At 42.6% G+C, this 21,018-nt stretch overlaps 1 protein-coding gene and 1 pseudogene across 6 annotated transcripts in view; one reads left to right on the top strand and one right to left on the bottom strand.

Moving 5' to 3' along the window:
- Positions 1-307: 307 nt before the first annotated feature.
- PAAF1 (proteasomal ATPase associated factor 1) overlaps positions 308-21,018 on the bottom strand; it is a 52,140-nt gene continuing 31,429 nt past the window's right edge. For all 6 annotated transcript variants that reach the window (XM_025357257.1, XM_025357255.1, XM_025357256.1 and 3 more), the window contains 6 exons: positions 19,071-19,265; positions 13,309-13,400; positions 11,156-11,271; positions 8,918-9,000; positions 3,362-3,444; positions 308-758 (listed from right to left, as the gene is read on the bottom strand). In XM_025357257.1, the coding sequence (XP_025213042.1) occupies positions 681-758; positions 3,362-3,444; positions 8,918-9,000; positions 11,156-11,271; positions 13,309-13,400; positions 19,071-19,265 (647 nt within the window). In that variant the 3' untranslated portion in view covers positions 308-680. The remainder of the gene's footprint in view (positions 759-3,361; positions 3,445-8,917; positions 9,001-11,155; positions 11,272-13,308; positions 13,401-19,070; positions 19,266-21,018) is intronic.
- On the top strand, positions 5,534-6,099 carry LOC112606597 (annotated as a pseudogene).

The following is a 21,018-nucleotide window of genomic DNA, read 5'->3' as shown; positions in this document are numbered from 1 at the left end:
TTTGACAGCCAATGCCTTTACAATGATTATGACTCAATTTCCTCACCTACATATAGGCTGACCAATTATGTTGGTTTGAGACTGCCCCAGTTTTGGCACTGCAAGTTTCAAGTCACAGAAAACCCCTTAGTTCCAAGCAAACTGGGACAGTTGGTTACCACCTGCATAAGAATCTCTTACAGGACATTTGTTGCTACTGCCAAGCAGGCCTTCTCTATGGTCAGGCAACAGGGAGTGCTGAGGAAGGAATTCCATCATCCTAACCGACTTTTTGCTGGAGTAAGAGTTTTTAACAAAGTTTTTCATATTCAGGCACCTCCAAACATATTTTCTTTATTTCCTCCAGAAAACAAGTTTTAGTACTGAGATCCTTGTAAACATTTAACACAACTGGTTTAAGAACAAACTAAAAGCATCTATATCCTTGCCCTGTGTTGCTGGGGTGCGTTTATACAAGGAGAAGTTGGGACAAATGCAGTGGGCCCAGTGACCTTCCTATTCAGTTCAAAGTAGGTCTTGGCATGAGAGTTCCATATAGCCAGTACAGCTGACTTTCTGTGATTTCCAAGGGGTGCCCAAGACACTAAGGCCATGGTCCTTGGGAAGGTCTGATGATGTTTCTGCTCATTGTTGATCAGGGTCAAACCTTTTCACTAACCAGGACTGCTCTTTCCAAGAAGTCAGAGGTCAGAAAGCTGGTAGCGTCGTACAAGACCATCTCGACAGCATGTGTAGATCTGCTTCTCCCATGTGGCTACCTAGAACACAAGAATTCAGTTAAAAGGAAGCCTGGGATTCTTCCATTTCAAAAAGACGGAGGCTTATGATTGATAGACACTAGTCCCAGGGAGTCTGAGAAGGCTTTATGAAGGCAACAGAATTACATCCATGATTATGTGCTTACAAAAATTGCTGGCTCATAGTGATGCCAGCATCCCAATCACCAATGGTTGGGATGCACCCATGACTATAGAACAGAGAAACTAATCGGTCCAAGTGGAAAGCAAACCCATTAGTGTTGTTCAGGTTGAGCACAGATGGTCTGCCTCTGGGGAGGAGATGGTTCATAGATGAGCTTGGCTACTCTTGAACCTTATAAAATTGGATACAAAAAAGTACTGAATATGTGTCTTTTTTTCTGAGGAGGATTTCATCAACTCTTCAAGGAAAACAGCATGAATTCTGGAGTTAACTTAATCTCAGCTTTACTACCAACAAGCTGCATGACCTAGGGCAACTTTCTCAACCCCCCGGGCCCCAGTTGCCTCATTTGTACAATGGAAATATGTTGATTCAAAATATGGAACACTATACAAGAATTTTGTTTGTTTTTTGTTTTTTGAGACAGAATCTCGGCTCTGTCGCCCAGGCTGGAGTGCAGTGGCACCATCTTGGCTCATTGCAAGTTCCGCCTCCCGGGTTCACGCCATTTTCCTGCCTCAGCCTCCAGAGCAGGTGGGACTACAGGCACCTGCCACCACGCCTGGCTAATTTTTTGTATTTTTAGTAGAGATGGGGTTTCACCGTGTTAGCCAAGATGGTCTCAATCTCCTGACCTCATGATCCACCCGCCTCGGCCTCCCAAAGTGCTGGGATTACAGGCGTAAGTCACCACACCTGGCTAGAACACTACACAAGAATTTTAAAAAATGAAATGGATGGCCAGGCACAGTGGCTCACACCTGTAATCCCAGCACTTTGGGAGGCCAAGGCAGGCCTCAGTCGGGAGTTCGAGACCAGCCTGACCAACATGGAGAAACCCTGTCTCTACTAAAAATACAAAATTAGCCAGGCGTGGTGGCGCATGCCTGTAATCCCAGCTACTTGGGAGGCTGAAGCAGGAGAATCGCTTGAACCTGGGAGGCAGAGGCTGCAGTGAGCTGAGATTGTGCCATTGCACTCCAGGCTAGGCAACAAGAGCGAAACTCCATCTCAAAAAAAGAAAAAAGAAAAAAGAAATAGATCTATATGCATTTACCTGGAAACAGCTCTAAGACAGTAATTTAAATAAAAGTCACAGGGCACTATATAGAGAATAGTCTCAATTATGTACAAACTGAAGATAAAAGTATATTATTCACATCAATACATAAAGATGTAAGTGTACAAATTCTCTGAAAATAGTCTTGAAAAATATGTGCCAAACTGTTAACGCTAGTTACTTCTGGAAAGGAGGAAGGGAACCAAAAAGGTCGTAAAGGAGACTTTTAAATCTGTATCATTCTGTATTGTTTGAACTTTTACAGATATTAATTGTACAACTTTTTTTAAATTATAGGAAAAAATAGGAATAATAATACCTACACCTCAACAAATGGTAACAAAGATTACATGAGATAATGTATATAAAATGTTCAGCACAGTGTCTGGTCAATAAATATTTCCCCTTTTGTTTTTCTCTTTCTATTCTAATCAAATGAGAAAATCAGTCCAGAAGTCTTAATAATAATAATAATGAGTAATATTTATAGAATGTATTTACAAGGAGTTTTCATATTACTATCTTCATTTTACAGATGAATTGACAGACTAGTGAGGTAAAGTAAGTTTTTAAGTTTCTAGAGCCAGTAAGTGATGAACTTTTTTTTTTTTTTCTGAGACAGGGTCTCACTCTTCACCCAGGCTGGAGTGCAGTGACACGATCACAGCTCATGGCAGCCTCAACTTCCCAGGCCCAAGCAATCGTCCCATCTTGGCCTCCCAAATGAGTAGCTGGGACTACAGGCATGTGCGCCACCATGCCCAGCTAATTTTTCTGTATTTTTTGTAGAGATGGGGGTCTCATCTTATTGCCCAGGCTGGTTTCGAACTCCTGGGCTCAAGTGATCCACCTGCTTCAGCCTCCAGAAGTGCTGGGGGTACAGCTGTCAGCCAGAAGTCACTATTTTTTTTTTTTTTTTTTAGAGATAGAGTCTCACTCTGTTGCCCAGGCTGGAGTGTAGTGGTGCGATCTCGGGGCTCACTGCAGCCTCCACCTCCCAGGTTCAAGTGATTCTCCTGCCTCAGCCTCCCAAGTAGCTAGAACTACAGGCGTATACCACCACGCCCAGCTAATTTTTTTGTGTTTTTAGTAGAGATGGGTTTCACCATGCTGGCCAGGCTGGTCTTGAACTCCTGACCTCAAGTGATCCACCTGTCTCGGCCTCCCAAAGTGCTGGAATTACAGGCATGAGCCACCATGCCTGGCCCAGATGTCACCTCTGACTTAACCTCTTAATTTCTTCCCATCCTACCACACTGCCTATACAATAAGCACTATTTTATCATCCCTAACGACCACAAGGTATCTGGATTCAGTCTCATAAAAGCCGTAGATCTCCCATGAGAATCACCCAGGTCTAGTGTTGTCTCAGGCCTGTACCTTGTACACAGGGTCACAGTCAGCCCCAGTGAGCTCAGTGACATAGTCTAAGTCTTGCTGGACAATAAAACAGCTTCCATCACCTGAAAGGCAGAAAGAAAACTGATATAACTAAGAGACAACTCTATCCAGAGTTTAAACACTCAGTATTTTTATTTGCTTCTGCAGTATTTTTATTTTTATTTACACTGTAGATCACTAGTGTAAAGGAGATGGTCCAAAGACCCAGAATGGCAAATAGATCTTATTATGTGGGCCATCTCTTTTTTTCAGACAGAGTTTCGTTCTTGTTGTCCAGGCTGGAGTACTATGCCGCAATCTCAGCTCACTGCAACCTCCACCTCCTGGGTTCAAGCAATTCTCCTGCCTCAGCCTCCCAAGCAGCTGGGATTACAGGTGACCGCCACCACACCTGGGTAATTTTTGTATTTTTAGTAGAGATGGGGTTTCACCATGTTGGCCAGGCTTGTCTCAAACTCCCGACCTCAGGTGATCCATCCACCCGCCTCAGCTTCCCAAGGTGCTGGGATTACAAGCGTGAGCCACCATGCCCGGCCTATGTGGGCCAATTATGATAATCCATAGTGGCTGCCTAGAATGCTGAGCTGGGGTGGATTTGAAGAGCAAGTGCGAGTTCTGTGGGAAGAAGGGATGTCTTTGATTAGCAATGCCAGCCAAAGGCACAGAGCAAGCAACCACAGGTGTGTGTGTGTGAGGGTGTGTGTGTATTTATAAACTTATCCTAGATTATTTTTAATAGGGAATGTCTAAAAAAAGTCCTTAACATTTTTTAAAGAAATATTTGTGTAGATATTCCCTATTAAAATGTTCCCAGATTATTCCTCAATCTGTAAATTTGAGTGTATACACTAGGAGAAAGAGGACAGTTAACACTAAGAAAGTAAAAGTATATCTAATTCTTAAAAGAGCACGGACAAATGAAACTTGGGGTGATCTATAAACTGCTTAATGAGGTGATTTCTTTTTGTTAATATAAAAGTAGTAAAAATACAAAAAAAATTAGCTGAGCGTGGTGGTCCACGCCTGTAATCCCAGATACTCAGGAGGCTGAGGCAGGAGAATTGCTTGAACCCAGGAAGCAGAGGTTGCAGTGAGCCAAGACGGTGCCACTGCACTCCAACCTAAGCAACAGAATGAGACTCTGTCTCAAAATAAATACATAAATACATAAATAAATAGAAGTAGTACATGCTCATTGAACAAAACTTTAAAAATAAACAAAGCAGGGGTAGAAAAATCACCCCAATCTACCATTCAAAGGCAATTACTGTTAACATTTTTATCTACTTTTTTGTGCCTATTTTTCATGGTTGACAGCATGTGCATAAATGAATGTCTTTATGCATACAGTTTTTTCTGACTTTGTATATATAAAGACCTGGAAAAGAATCAGCAGATATTAATTAACCTTTTCAAACTTTTTGGAAATCTGAAAAACTGTTTTCCAAATTTATCTGTTAATCTACATTCCAAGCAGCAGCATATACAAGGTAGTACCTTACCCTTTCTTGCATTATTATTAAAAATCATCTTCTCCAAAAATGAATCCTTATCTTTGAGAGAGACATATAGAAATGCTGACAGGTGAAATAAGATGCTCATGATATATTTCAAAATATATGAAATGAGGAATGCAAGGGAATGGGTAAAACAAGATTAGCCATATATTGATAATAGCTTACGTTGGACAATGGGTATAGCAGGTTCACTGTGCTATTTTCTCTACTTTTAGATATGTTTGGCAATTTCCATCAAAAAAGTTTTTTATTTTGTTTCATCTGGCAATTTAAATCTCCTCACTAATAATCAAAGAGTTCCAAAGGACCTCAAGATCATCTATATCCAACTTCTAAACCAGTACAGAACTCCCTCTACAGCACATGGCAGAGCGGCCAAACAGCCTACACTTGCCCATCGCCAGAGTTAGGGGTGCTCACTACCTCAAGGGCAGCTTCTTTCTTAAGAAAAATAAAGCTTTTCCTTTATAATTAACTGGAATGTGGTTTCTGATAACTTTCTCTTACTGGTCTTAGTTTTGTCCTCTGAAAACAGAGCTATAATCTTACTCCCTTTGCCTTTAGATATCAGTACTGGAAGTTATGCCTTGCCTTCTTCCCAGCAGAAAAGTAGAAAAGTACAAAAAATCTGCTCCTCTGGGTTGAAACCCTGGAGCCACCAAGATGCCAGCTTACCACTCTTCTCTCATGGATTCTGACACCGAACTCATTGGAAACATGGCACTGTTACCTATCAGAAGTCAATTCAAAGGACCTGCCCCAAGAGAGACAAAAGATATTGATACTGTGGATGAAGCCATCTATTACTTCAAGGCCAATGTCTTCTTCAAAAACTATGAAGTTAATAATGAAGCTGATAGGACCTTGATATATATCTCTCTCTACGTTTCTGAGTGTCTAAAGGAACTCCAAAAGTGCAATTCCAAAAGCCAGGGTGAGAAAGAAATGTATACACTGGGAATCACTAATTTTCCTGTTCCTTGAGAGCCCGGTTTTCCACATAATGCAATTTATCCCAAACCTGCAAACAAACAGGAAGATGAAGTGATAAGGGCCTATTTACAACAGCTAAGGCAAGAGACTGGACTGAGACTTTGTAAGAAAGTTTTCAACCCTCAGAATGATAAACGCAGCAAGTGGTGGACTTGCTCTGTGAAGAAACAGTTCATGAACTAGAGTCTTTCAAGACCTGGACAGTGAAAGGAGCAGGGGCAGCCACCATCTCCAAAGCCCTAAGCAGCATTTTCCAGCAAGATATACACAATACTTTGCCTTTATTTCACAACGTTTTATACACAAGAGAGAAGAGCATGTCTTTACTTGAAAAACTCTTGATCAAGAATTCGGGTGGGAGAAAAGAAAGTGGGTTATCAACAGTGATTTCAAATTTTCTGCAGTATTAAGCTGGTGCTTAGTAAGCATAAGTAATAATAAAGAAATTTCAGGCCAGGCGCGGTGGCTCACACCTGTAATCCCAGCACTTTGGGAGGCCAGGGCGGGCGGATCATGAGGTCAGGAGATCGAGACCATCCAGGCTAACACGGTGAAACCCTATCTCTACTAAAAATACAAAAAATTAGCCAGGCGTGGTGGCGGGCACCTGTAGTCCCAGCTACTCAGGAGGCTGAGGCAGGAGAATGGCATGAACTCAGGAATGGAGCTTGCAGTGAGCTGAGATGCTGCCACTGCACTCCAGCCTGGGCGACAGAGCAAGACTCTGTCTCAAAAAAAAAAAAAAAAAAAGAAATTTCTAACATTCCCAAAAAAAAAAAAAAAAAAGTACCAAAAGTAGAGCACGAGTCAGCTCTTCTCCACCTCCTACTCCTCATATAACCCACACATCACCTTGAAACAGAGATTTTTTTTTTTTTTTTTTTGAGAGGGAGTTTCACCAGGGATTACAGGTGCACACCACCATGCCCGGCTAATATTTGTATTTTTAGTAGAGATGGCATTTCGCCATGTTGGCCAGGCTGGTCTTAAACTCCTGACCTCAGGTGATCTACCCTCCTCGATCTCCCAAAGTGCTGGGATAACAATCAGTAAAATGGCCTGCAGGTAGGAGAGAAGAGGTGAGAAATATCGAGGCCTCAGGTGATCTATCCACCTTGGCCTCCCAAAGTGCTGGGATTACAGGTGTGAGTCACTGCGCCCAACCTTATTTTTTAATTTTAATTTTTTTTTTTTAGACAGAGTCTCGCTCTGTCACCCAGGCCGGAGTGCAGTGGTGTGATCTCAGCTCACTGCATCCTCCACCTCCCAGGTTCAAGCAATTCTAATGCCTCAGCCTCCTGAGTAGCTGGGACTACGGACGTGTGCCACCATGCCCAGTAATTTTGTGTTTTTAGTGGAGACAGGGTTTCATCATGCTGGCCAGGGTGGTCTCAAATTCCTGACCTCAAGGGATCCACCCGCTTCAGCTTTCCAAAGTGCTGGGATTACAGGCATGAGCCACCATGCCCAGTCACTATCTTTTTAATATTTTTTTAATTAAAAAAATTATTTTTGAGACAGAGTCTCGCTTTGTCACCCAGGGTGAAATGCAGTGGCACAATCATGGCTCACTGCAGCCTCCATCTCCTAGACTCAAGCGATCCTCCTACCTCAGCTTCCTGAGTAGCTGGGACCACAGAAATGAACCACCATGCCTGACTAATTTTTATTTTTTGTAGAGACAGGATCTTCTATGTTGCCCGGGCTGGTCTCAAACTCCTGGGCTCAAGTGATCCTTCCGCCTCAGCCTCCCAAAATGCTGGGATTATAGGCATGAGCCACTGTGCCCAGCCCATTTGTTTTTTAAATTAAAAAAAAAAAAAAAAAAAAGTTTTATAAAAATATTATATTTTGGAGTGACTTTAGGTTTACAGAAAAGTTAGTTAAAGATAATACAGAAAGTTCCCATATGCCCTTAATCAGTTTCAGGTTTTCCCAAATGTTATCACCTTACATTTGTCAAACTAAGAGATCAATATTGGTACACTGCTATTACCTAAACACATACTTTTTTTTTTTCCACCAGTCTTTCCTTAACATCCTGGATCCAGTCTAGAATACCACTGACTTAGCTGTCAAGTTTCTTTAGTCTCCTTGGTTGACTTTTATTTTCAAATCACTAAGTTAATATAATCTGAAATGGACTCTGGACTTCTTGTTAAGTGAAGCAGTACACTTTCCTAACTGTTTAAACCATGTTCAGCGGAGTGTTCTGTAAATAACAGCCCAAAACATCCTAACTGATATACTGAAATGCTCAAGGTAGGTAGGTAGTCCCTCCAGGCTGTATAGTCCAGTCCTCCTCACCTGTATCATTCCTACAAGGATCCAGTGTCCCTTAATGTACACTTTGTTCCAGGCATTTCCCCAACATCATTCCTGAACTCCATTCCAAAGAGTTTGTCCTGGCTACACGAAGGTACTCGCTTTACCTAGAATATGTATGTAAAGCATCAAACACAGTACCTACTACATAGCAGGCTCTCCGGAAATGCTAGTGCCCTTCTTCTTTTGCCCCCCTTGCCTCATCTATGACTTTGCATACACAAAAGCTTCAGCTTTCAGTGTCCATCTTTACATCTCCAGTGGGTGAAATCTTTATCGGTTTACATGTCACCTAGTTCACAAAGACCTTGCTGACAGCACTCCTGCCTCTAGAATTAGCTATTCTCCATTTCCTCATGCAGTCTTCTGATGTAGTCCTTATCAAACTGGACTGCAATCATATGTTCACATGTCTGTCTGCCTTATTGTGAGCTCCCTTAGGGCACAAGAGTGGTGGGCATTGAGCTAAATTCTGGGAATAACACAATGAATAAGGCACAGTCACCACCCTCAAGGAGCTTGAACTGGAGGGGGACGCAGACAATCACAACACAGAGTGATAAAAACTATTGATAGGTACAATATGCCAAAGAATCATGGGGGACCATGCCCCAACCCAGCCAGAGATTATACACTTAAAACTATGTTTAATTAACTGAACTACAAAGAAGCATCTCTCTCAATTGGCCCATGGACCCACCTTGGCTAGCAATGAATCCATCTCTGAAACTTAGCAGGGATAGAACTGGTGCTCCTGATCTGTGGATGACTTGTACTGGAGCCCTAGGATTCAAAGAAAGGGGAAATTTTACTTTCTTTCTTCAAAAGCAATACTTGACCATATTCAGTATATAGTACTAATCACATAAGAGCAAACAGGATAAAATGTGGAGAAAGATTAAACATTTCTATGGTTTCTTTCCTGGCAAGAACCTTACCTGGCAGATTAAGGTAATTCATTTAAAACCATGCATGTCTCTAAACATGAACTAAGTCACCACCCAAATCCTGAGTTTTTAAGGCAGGTATGACATGGGTTGAAGATAACAATATTAACAGTATGTTAACCTTTTCACTTAACGAAAGAATTAAGATTTGTTGTAAAATATTAAAATTGTCAGGACTCTAAAAAGAAAGAGAAAGCTGAGTGAGAATCAATTTAATATATATGTAAGGGTGATTTTATAATAGTGATCAGAGATTCCCTATCTCTGTGGAGGCAAAAAAAAAAAAAATATATATTAAGTAACTGAAATGATGGAAGAAAAGGTATAAGCTAGTCACCATCTACTGTAATTTCTTCCCTGCTCTTGGAATAAACTTAGAATGGCAGGTAAGGTCAAAGCAGCTCCTGTTTTCCTGCTGGCATCACTTCTCACCACTGCCCTCATATGCAGGGAACATACCTGTCATAGACTCCTGAAAACAATCCCTTTCACATCCTTCATATATAGGATTGTATATATGGGATTCTACCAAGCCCAGCTCTTTTCCTCCTTCTTTACTTGGCAACTTCCTACTCAACAAGATCCAATGTTTCTCATTGCCTTGGAGAAGCAGTCTTACCTCCTTCCCTCTCCTTTCTGGTGCTTCCTTAAATTTCTGTGGCTAGCCCTGTCAGACAAGCGATCACACTGCACAACAGTCTTTTACTTGTCCATCTTTACCATTAGACTCCAGGTGTCTCAAAGGCAGAGTCTGTTTTTTGTTTTTTGTTTTTGTTTTTGAGATAGAGTCTCGCTCTGTTGCCCAGGCTGGAGTTCAGTGGCACGACCTCAGCTCACTGAAACCTCCACTTCCCAGGTTCAAGCGATCCTCCTGCCTCAGCTACGCTAGCAGCTGGGATAATAGGTACGCGCCACCATGCCCAACTAATTTTTGTATTTTCAGTAGAAACGGGGTTTCGCCATGTTGGCCAGGCTGGTCTCGAACTCCTGACCTCAGGTGATCCACTCACCTTGACCTTCCGAAGTGCTGGGGTTACAGGAGTGAGCCACCACACCCAGCCCAGAGTCTGTACCTTTTATTTCTGTTTTTCAGTGCCTTGAACCAAGCCTGATGCCCACAGAAGCTATTTTCAATAAATATCAGTTGAAAAAAAGGAAGGAAATCAAAGGAAGAAGGGACAGAATTGTAGAAATTATTAAATCCTGCAACAGAGAGATTGTGTGATTCTCTTTAGGTATCTTTAAGACCAAGGAAAAGCCTGTTTAGAAAGGTCATGATCAAAACTACATAACTAACAGAGCTGGGTTCCTTAAACTAAAAATAATCTTTCAGGGCTGGGTACAGTGGCTCATGCCTGTAATCCCAGCACTTTGGGAGGCTGAGGCGGGCAGATAATGAGGTCAGGAGTTTGAGACCAGCCTGACCAACCTGGTGAAACCCTGTCTCTATTAAATATACAAAAATTAGCTTGGTGTGGTGGCGCATGCCTGTAATCCCAGCTACTCAGGAGGCTAAGGCAGGAGAATTGCTTGAACCCGGGAGGCAGAGGTTACAATAAGCCGAGATAGCACCACTGTACTCCAGCCTGGAGGACAGAGTGAGAATCCATCTCAAAAAATAAATAAATAAATAAAAATAATTCAATCTTTCAATCTTAGGGTAGCCAGGGTCTAATGTAAGAGAAAATTACCGAGCTCTTTAAGGTTAAAAGTTCTAGACAATCAATTTAAATGAAATGTTAGTTTATATTTAAGCTTAATTTTCACAGCAGTCTTTAGTCAGACAATCATAATAGTATGAATCATATATTTTAATATGAGTCCAGGAATAATAAGAACAATCAGAAAATTCAGACCAGAAAACCTTTGTAAATGGAAAAATATACCCTTGATTCAATAGTCATCTATATGCTAGGCTAAATCAACGTTAAAGCCAATAAAAATTTCCACTCTGTAGAAGACCTGCATCATGTAAATGAATAGTGACTCACCCTGGACTCCTCACATCCAGCTGATAAATGTTTCCATCTTGAGTCCCAGCCAATAGCAAGAAGCCAGAGAGAAAAGTACAGCAGTTGAAAGCATCTGAGCCAATAAAGAGGAACACCTGGGAACAAGTAGGAGGCAAAAATGCTGTTTAGAGATTAATTTGTTTCCAAGAATAAACAGGCACCAAAAAAGGAAAAATTTCACTATATTTTGAGATATTTTTTTCCTTCCCCCTTTAATTATTCTCAAATGGTAAATTACACATTCACCAAAAACTGAGAAGGAAATACTCCCAGGATTTCAGGAACCTGAGGCTGGTTAAGGACTTGAGCAGTTTATGTAATATACTCTGAGGTGGCAGTTTTCCAACTATTACCACTCAACACACTATCTCACAGTATCCTCACCAACAAAATTCCTTCTTTTCCCCTTTTTCATGACAACCTTCTATTTGAGAAACACTTGCAATTCCCACATGTAAGTTTTGTTCCATGTCACTTCAACCTTTTGAAGGAGGGTATTTTGTAGGAAAATAAACAGGCTTAAATAAAGTAGCGATATAAAGAATCACAGTTCTCCCCATGAATCTGAAAAAGAAATTATTAGATTTTCATTTACTTCTTACTGTTAGCTCAAACTGATTATGTCTTCCCCAAACATTCTAAAAAGAAAAGGCAAAAAACAAAATAAACAAAAAAACCTGATTTCCCTCTGGAAGTAAAAGCCAGTGTGAAAACTCAAGTACAAAGGCGGTATTAGCAAAAATGGTAATGTTCCTGAAACAAACTTTGAAAATGGAAGTATCACCAGCACAATGAAGTAATAAGATGAAATGAAAACAGCAAACCCTGTGGCCAAACCAAATCATTAAAGTTGTCTGGATGACAATTACAGGAGCTAGAAGGAAATTTTAAAAATCTAATCTCTGGGAAGAGAGAATTTAGTTAACAGCATAATCTTCCCAGCAAAAATTCAGATGTAGGAAGAAACTCCAACTAATGGTCTGTTAGTTGATCAAGAGTCCTGAATACATGAGTCCTTTTTTTTTTTTTTTTTTTGAGACAGGGTCTCACTCTGGTTCCCCAGACTGGAGTACAGTGGCACAATCTTGGCTCACTGAAGCCTCGACCTTCCAGGCTAAGGTGATCTTCCCACCTCAGCCTCCCAAGTAGCTGTAGCTGGAATTACAGGTGCATGCCACCATGCCCAGCCAATTTTTTGTATCATTAATAGAGATGGGTTTTTTGCCCAGGCCAGTCTTGAACTCTTGGACTCAAGCAATCTACCCTTTCTGGGCCTCCCAGAAAGCTGGGATTACAGGCATGAGCCATTGTTCCCAGCCACATGAGTTCTTTACTCAGAATTTCTTCACATTACCTAAGAGGTAGCAGGACTCATAAAGAAAGAAAATCTATACAACTTCATCATTTTACATATAGCACACTAAGGCCCAGAGAAGGAAAGTGACTTAACAAAGATCACAAAACAGTAGAGCATTTAATCCTCATCATATACCCTGTTATGCCCAGTTTAGTGATGAGGAAGCAGGCTCAGAGAGGTTAAGTAACTTGTCCAATGCTGGAATCATTAAGTATTCACATAAGAACTGAGATTTATTTTATTTTTTTATTCTCTGCAAGTGTTGCACAAGAACTGGGATTTAGGGCCGGGTGCAGTGGCTCACACCTGTACTCCCAGGTGTGAGGTCAAGGAAGGTAGATCACACGGGTCAGGAGTTTGAGACTAGTCTGGCCAACATGATGAAACCCCGTCTCTACTAAAAATATAAAAATTAGCCAGGCATGGTGGTAGGCCTGTAATCCCAGCTACTCGGGAGGCTGACGCAGGAGAATCACTTGAACCTAGGAGGCGGAGGTTGCAGTAAGCTGAACCGAGATTGCACCACTGCACTCCAGCCTGGGCGACAGAGTGAGACTCTGTATCAAAAAACAAACAAACAAACAAACAGGGATTTAAATGTTGCCCTTATTCCAAATCCCACACTCTTAATCATTATGCTGTACTTCCTCTTACTCAGGCAGCTTTCTCAAAAGTGAACACAGGGAGCAAGTAGAAATGTTTCCAAAATAGCCTTCTAAGAAACAGAATGACCCAGGTTGCCTCAGAGTTCAAAGGCCATATAGGAACCACTTGCCGGCTGCCTGCTCTGTAGTCCCAAGCACTGAAGTTTCTTATCTTCCCGGGCCAACAGCAGCATTTTTGCCTCTGTTCCAACCTCCCGTTCACCTGCATGACAAATGAACTATGTTAATAACAGTGAGGCTGATCAGCTGGCAGGGCCCACACAGCACCAATACTGATGGTTGATTACTGATTTTGTTAGCGATTCACTTACTACAAAGCAAACATTTATTATGTTCTGTATCTCACTGTGGTATTATTTATAAACTGGATATATTTGACAAAACTCACAGAACTATACAATTAAAAAGACTGACTTTATTTTTACATTTTAAAAATGTTTTTTAATGGTATCCAGTAGCCAAGGAAAAGGGTGACTTTTACCATATGTAAAAGATACCTCAGTAAATCCAAATGTATTTTTAAAATGTGTGTGTGTGTACTCTTTTTTGAGACAGGGTCTAGTATGTTGTCCAGGCTGAAGCGCATGGGCCATTCACAAGAACAAATATAGCACCCCACAGCCTTGAATCCCTGGGCGCGAGCAATCCTCCCGCCTCAGCCTCCTGAGTAGCTGGGACTACAGGTGTGCACACCATGGCTGGCAATAAACCCAACTTTTAAAATAACTAAGTTGTTTGTACCGTGAGAAGACACCACACTAGGAGCAGGGATACAATGCTGGAAAATATAGTCTCTGACCTCAAAGATCTTACAGCCTGGAGAAAATGAAATGTATTCATTCACTCACCAAATATTTCTTTAGGGCCTACTATGTATCAGGCACTATTCTTTTTTTCTTTTTCTTTTTTTACCTTCATCTTCTATGTGATGACATCACACACTATTCTAACTGCTAAGGAAACAGTGATGAACAAACAGATAAGGTCCTTACTCTCAAGGATTCTAGTGAATAGGTAAATAAACAAGTAGGATACTTTCAGAAAGTGATGAGTTCTAAAAGAAAATAAAATAGGAAAATAAGATCAGAAGTGAATAGGTGGTGGGAGGCTAAGTGGGGAGGGTAACTTTAAATGTAAACTTCATTTATTTTTAAAAAATTTTTTTATAGAGATGGGGTCTCACTATGTTGCCCAGGCTAGTCTCAAACTCCTGGGCTCAAGCAATTCGCCCACCTCAGCCTCCCAAAGTGCTGGGTTTACAGGTGTGAGCCACCACGTCCAGCCTAAACTTTAACTTTAAAAATCCTCTGTGGAAGTAACTTTTCAACTGAATGGTGAGATCTGAAAGGTGAACAGAAACCAGTTATGTGAAGAGCTGCAGGAGTATATTCCAGACTAAGGGAAAAAGAAGGCAGAGTCAGGCCAGGTGTGGTGGGTCACGCCTGTAATCCCAGCACTTTGGGAGCCCGAGGCGGGTAGATCACTTGAGGTGAGGAGTTCAAGACCAGCCTGGCCAACATGGCAAAACCCCATCTCTACTGAAAATACAAAAAATAGCTGGGTGTGGTGGTACATGCCTGTAATCCCAGCTACTCGGGAGTCTGAGGCAGGAAAATTGCTTGAACCCAGGAGGTGGAGGTTGCAGTGAGCCAAGAATGTGCCACTGCATTCCAGTCTGGGTGACAGAGGGAGACTGTCTCAATTTAAAAAAAAAAAAAAAAAAAGAAGGCAAAGTCCAGAGACTGGGAGAGTCCACTGTACTGAAAGAAGAAACTGAAGGCCTGTAGTTGAAATGTAGTGGGCCTGGCTGAGGATGGTATGACATGAGACTGGAGAGAAGTGCAGGGGTCAGAAAGTATAAGAGCTTGTTGTAAGCCATGTAAGGGGTTAGGATTTCAACATGTACAAAGGGAAGCCACTGGAGAGTTCTAAGCAGGAGCATGACATGACTTATGATTTTCTTTTTCTTTTTTTTTTTGGAGATGGAGTCTCGCTCTGTCACCCAGGCTGGAGTGCAATGGCGCGATCTCGGCTCACTGCAACCTCCGCCTCCCAGGTTCATGCCATTCTCCTGCCTCAGCCTCCCGAGTAGCTGGGACTACAGGCACCCACCACCACCCCCGGCTAATTTTTTGTATTTTTAGTAGAGACAGGGTTTCACTGTGTTAGCCAGGTTGGTCTCGATCTCCTGACCTTGTGATCTCCCCACCTCGGCCTCCCAAAGTGCTGGGATTACAGGCGTGAGCCACCACACCCGGCACGATTTTCTTAAATGACCACAATGATTGCTCTGAAAAGAATGGCTCGGCCGGGCGCGGTGGCTCAAGCCTGTAATCCCAGCACTTTGGGAGGCCGAGACGGGCGGATCACGAGGTCAGGAGATCGAGACCATCCTGGCTAACGCGGTGAAACCCCGTCTCTACTAAAAAATACAAAAAACTAGCCGGGCGCGGTGGCCGGCGCCTGTAGTCCCAGCTACTCGGGAGGCTGAGGCAGGAGAATGGCGTAAACCCGGGAGGCGGAGCTTGCAGTGAGCTGAGATCCGGCCACTGCACTCCAGCCTGGGCGACAGAGCGAGACTCCGTCTCAAAAAAAAAAAAAAAAAGAATGGCTTATAGGAGAATAGTCTAGGCAGTAGTACAGGAAATAGGTGATGATAGATTGGACCAGGATGTTGGCAGGAGGAAGGGAGAGAAGGGGAGGGAGAGGGAGAAATAGAAAAATTAGAAACACTTTGAAGTTAGAGATGGTAGACGTTGCTGATGCAGGACATGAGGAAAGAGGGGGTAGACTGTGAGTGAATCTCAGGCTTCAGGCTTGAGCAAATGGGTAGATAGTGGTGCCATTTTCTGAGATGGAAAAAAACAGTTTGGGGTGGGGAGGGATCAAACACTCCTTGTTAGACAAGGTAAGTTCAACTTATTTATTAGACATCAAAATAGAGTCTGAAAAGTGAGAGGTCTATGCTTTACATGAACTTTGGAAATCGTTATCAGTTTAAATAATGATAGCTATGGAACAGATGAGATCACAAAGGAAGAAACTGTAGTTACAGTTGAGGGCCCAGAACTTAATAGTGGGGCCCTCTAGTATTTAAAGGTAGAAGAGAGGAGTTTCATAAAAGGAGAACTTTAAAAAGCAGCAGTCAATGAAACAGGAAGAAAGCCAGTGTTGTGTGGTATCACAGAAGCCATGAAAAAAATGTTCTCTAAGGAGAGGGTTTACTATGTGAAATACCACTAAATTCAGAAAGACAAGCACAGAGAAATAAGATGGATTCGGCAAGAGAAAGGTCACTGGTGGCTGGGCCCCATAGCTCACACCTGTAAGCCCAGCAGTTTGGGAGGCTGAGGAGGGCGGATCACTTGAGGCCAGAAGTTCAAGACCAGCCTGGCCAACATGATGAAACCTCGTCTCTACTAAAAATACACAAATTAGCCAGGCATGATGGTGGGCACCCATAATCCCAGCTACTCGGGAGGCTGAGGCACGAGAATCACTTGAACACTTGAACCTAGGAGGTGGAGGTTGCAGTGAGCCAAGAGATCGTACCACTGCACTCCAGCCTGGGTAAGACTAAGACCCCATCTCAAAAAAAAAAAAAAAAAAGGAAGGTCACTGGTGACTTTAACAACAGCCATTTCAGTCAAGTACTTGGGCATAAACCATCCTAGAATGGGCTGAAGAATAAATGGGAAATGAAAAAGTACAGAAAACGAGAAACAATATTTTCATTTAAATTACTTTAGGGCCAGCAGCAGTGGCTCGTACTTGTAATCCCAGCACTTTGGGAGGCTAAGATGGGAGGATCACTTGAGGCCAGGAGTTCAAGACCAGCCTGGGCAACATAGTGAGACCTTGTCGCTACAAAAATAAAAAATAAAAAAAATTAGATAGGTGTAGTGGTGCAGGTGTAGCGGTGCATGCCTAGAGTCCTAGCTACTCAAGAGGCTGAGAGGCAGGAGAACTGCTTGAACAGAGTACAGAGGATTATTAGGGCTAAGAAACTACTATGTATGATACTACAATGGTGAATACATGTCACTGTACATTTGTCAGACCCTATAGGATGTATAACGCCAAGAATGAGTCTTAAACTCTGAACTTTGGATGATAATAATGTGTCATGTAGGTTCATCAGCTGCAACAAATGTACCACTCTGGTGGGGGATGTTGATAGTAAGGAGGGCTATGTGTGGGTGGGTAAGGCAAAAGGTATATAAGAACTCCCTGTACTTTTTTTTTTTTGAGACAGAGGCTCACACTGTCACCTAGGCTGGAGTGCAATGGTGCAATCTCAGCTCACTGCAACTTCAGCTTCCCAGGTTCACACGATTCTCCTGCCTTAGCCTCCCGAGTAGCTGGGATTACAGACACACACCACCACACCCGGCTAAACTTTTGTATTTTTAGTAGAGACAGGGTTTCACTATGTTGGCCAGACTGGTCTCAAAATCCTGACCTTGTGATTCGCCCTCCTTGGCCTCCCAATGTGCTGGGATTATAGGCGTGAGCTACCACGCCCAGCCCCCTGTACTTTCTGCTAAATTTTGCTGTGAACCTAAAATGGCCCTAAAAAATAAGGTATATTTTTTTAAATGTGAAGGGCTAAGACAATGGTAGAAAAAAAACAAAATTGTCCCATGCTGGCTAACATGGTGAAACCCTGTCTCTACTAAAAAATACAAAAAATTAGCCAGGCGTGGTGGCACGCGCCTATAGTCCCAGTTTCTTGGGAGGCTAAGGCAGGAGAATGGTGTGAACCCAGGAACTAGAGCTTGCCGTGAGCCGGAATTGTGCCACAGCACTCCAGCCTGGGCGACAGAGCAAGACTCCGTTTCAAAAAAAAAATTGTCCTATGGAACAAAGATGCAACTATTATTATGGGAAAATAAGAATGAAAGTTGCCTTATTAGGACCTTTATTAGCCTCTCACCACAGCTATTCAACCCATTTCCTACTACTACCCCTCTTAATTCAACTTTCTAGCCCAGCCAAGCGTATCTTTTTATATAACACTCAGTTTCATGTCCAAGCTGTAATGCAAACTGCCCCTACACCTACCCCTTGCCCTAGCTCCCACTGTCCTATCCTTACCATTCCTGTATGTTCAACTTGAACTTACCCTTTAAAGGCTTAAGCCAACTTCTTTTGTGACATCTTTCCTATCTACACTAACCGGGAACACTCCATCCCTCTGAAAACCTATTATATTCGCATTAGGACTTGCTAATTTGCCAGGCATGGTGGTACGTGCCTATAGTCCCAGCTATTAGGGAGGCTGTGGTGGGAGGATCACTTAAGCCCAGGAGTTCAAGGCCAGCCTGGGCAAAACAGCAGGACTCTATCACTAAAAGAATATTATAAATAAAAAGAATCACTAATTAGTTCAGCCAAATGTTACTGTTCTCTAAATGTTTTATAGCAAGCTTGTCCAACCTGCAGCCCAGGGAGGCTTTCAATGAGGCCCAACACAAATTCATAAACGTCCTTAAAATATTATGAGATTTATTTATTTATTTTTAGCTCAGCTATCATCAATGTTAAGTGTGTTTTATGTGTGGCCCAAGATAAGTCTTCTTCAAATGTGGCCCAGGGATGCCAAAAGATTGGACACCCCTGTTTTATAGGCATTAATCTCATCTGCTAAATTAGATTGTACTTACTGAAATGTAGTGCTATGACATATACTCCCTTTGTAGATTCCAAAGCAATAGAAACATAGTAGGTACAGAATAAATATTAATTGTATGGTGAAAACAGAAATACCAGGTACAGAGCAGAAAAGGATGAGGAAGAAATAGAGAAACTAAGGCAATCACTGAAGGGGGCCCAAGAAAAAAAACAATCCTACATATCATTATCAACTTACTGGGCATCTGCTCAGGGGAGCCAAGGTTTATGGAGTTGTCAGCAGCACCCACCGCCACTCCATTGATGGAAGAACCACAATCTGCAAGGACTCCCAAGCAGGCTGAGCGCCCACAATCCCAAAGTCGTGCTGTCCCATCTCGAGAACCAGATACCACATTCCTCCCCCGATCAACGATGGCTGTATCCAGGATACCTAGCAAGAGAAAAAAACTCCCTAAGATGGAGGACGGAGTAAAGGAACTACAAGGGCAGAGAAGATGGAGCTGCATAAATGACTCCATCCCTTCACAAACATGTTCTGAACAGGTACCACATGCTGGCCATGTTCAAGTGCTCGAAAAACAGAAATAGAGTCCCAGCTCCCCAATAAATCAAAGTTTAGCTATGAAAGACAGGCATGGAAAAACAAATTCTGGATTTAATTTTTAGTGGAGTGTGCTAGAGCAATCATGTTCAAGTTTTTTATTTTATCTTCAAAACCCTTTTTTAAAAATAAAAATTAAGAGGTCAAGTATGGTGGCTCATGCCTGTAATCCCAGCACTTTGGGAGGCTGAGGCAGGTGGATTGCCTGAGCTCAGGAGTTCAAGACCAGCCTGGCTAATATGATGAAACCCCGTCTCTACTAAAAATACAAAATAGCCATGTGGTGGCACATGCCTGTAATCCCAGCTAATCAGGAGGCTGAGGCAGGAGAATCGCTTGAACCTGGGAGGCGGAGGTTGCAGTGAGCTGAGGTCACACCACTGCACTCCAGCCTTCGACAGAGGAGACTCCGTCTCAAATAAATAAATAAATAAATAAATAATAAATAAATAAAGTAGACACCTTAACAAGAACTTTGGAGAAAAAAAAAATAGACACCTAAGAGAATTCAGTTTGAAAATCACTGCCTTGGCCAGGTACAGTGGTACACACCTGTAATTCCAGCACTTTGGGAGGATGAGGCAGAAGAATCTCTTGAGCTCAGGAGGTCGAGACCAGCCTGGGCAACACAGCATGACTTTGTCTATACAAAAAATTTAATTCAGGCATAAGGCTTGTGCCTGTAGTCCCAGCTACTTAGGAGGCTGAGGTGGGAGGATTGCTTGAGCCCTGGAGTTCAAGGCTACAGTAAGCCATGATTGCTTCACTGTACTCCAGCCTGGGCAGTGGAGCAAGACCCCACTATACATACATATAATTACATATATCTTGCTGCTGCTTTCACTCATAATTGATAAAAAAGGGTTAGCCTCCCCATTTGAAAAAAAGACATGACTTCTGGTTCTGGCCAAGAAAGAGTAGTCCCATTGCTCCAAGGTCCTTCCATTTACAACTGAAAAGTCGTGGACACAGCAAGCATAGGAAGACTCGGAATGACGGAAAGAAGGTGGTGGACCACCTAAGGACCTCAGGATTTAAAGAACAACACAGCAATGAGTTCCTGGATTTCTTTATTGCCTCCCACATATCCTGGATAGGACACTGCAGAAGCCTCCAACACGAAACTGCTAACAGGAACAGAGTTAAAAAACAAAACAAAACAAAACTCCCAGTAAAGTCTGTTGCCCCTAGCGCAAAGACTGAGAAGGACATAGCTCACAAAATAGAAATCTTCTTGGCAACATCCACTCTATACAAGTAGACACCAACAGAAAAACTGTTACTCCCCCTCCCCCATGGTTTCAGTGGGGCTGAACAGGAGGTGATCGTCTACCCTGCTCCCATGGAAGCAGGCAGCAGCACTCCCATTCCCCTACCCAGTGGGGCTGACCAGGCTAAGTAGGGTACTGTCATCAGGATCCAGCAGTGAGCTCAGCTTCCATCCCCGTCTGGCACTGACAGGCACAAAGAGGTGCCCTGAGGTGCCCACAACCCCTTCCCAGGTGTCAGTCAGGGAACCAAGCTTGTAACGCCACTAGGAGGCAATGAGGTGATGCAAATCAGGTGGTGCAATTGTGTCCTA

Source organism: Theropithecus gelada, chromosome 14, assembly GCF_003255815.1.
Source record: "Theropithecus gelada isolate Dixy chromosome 14, Tgel_1.0, whole genome shotgun sequence".
Lineage (NCBI taxonomy): Eukaryota > Metazoa > Chordata > Mammalia > Primates > Cercopithecidae > Theropithecus > Theropithecus gelada.
This window is presented reverse-complemented; position numbering and strand designations above follow the sequence as displayed.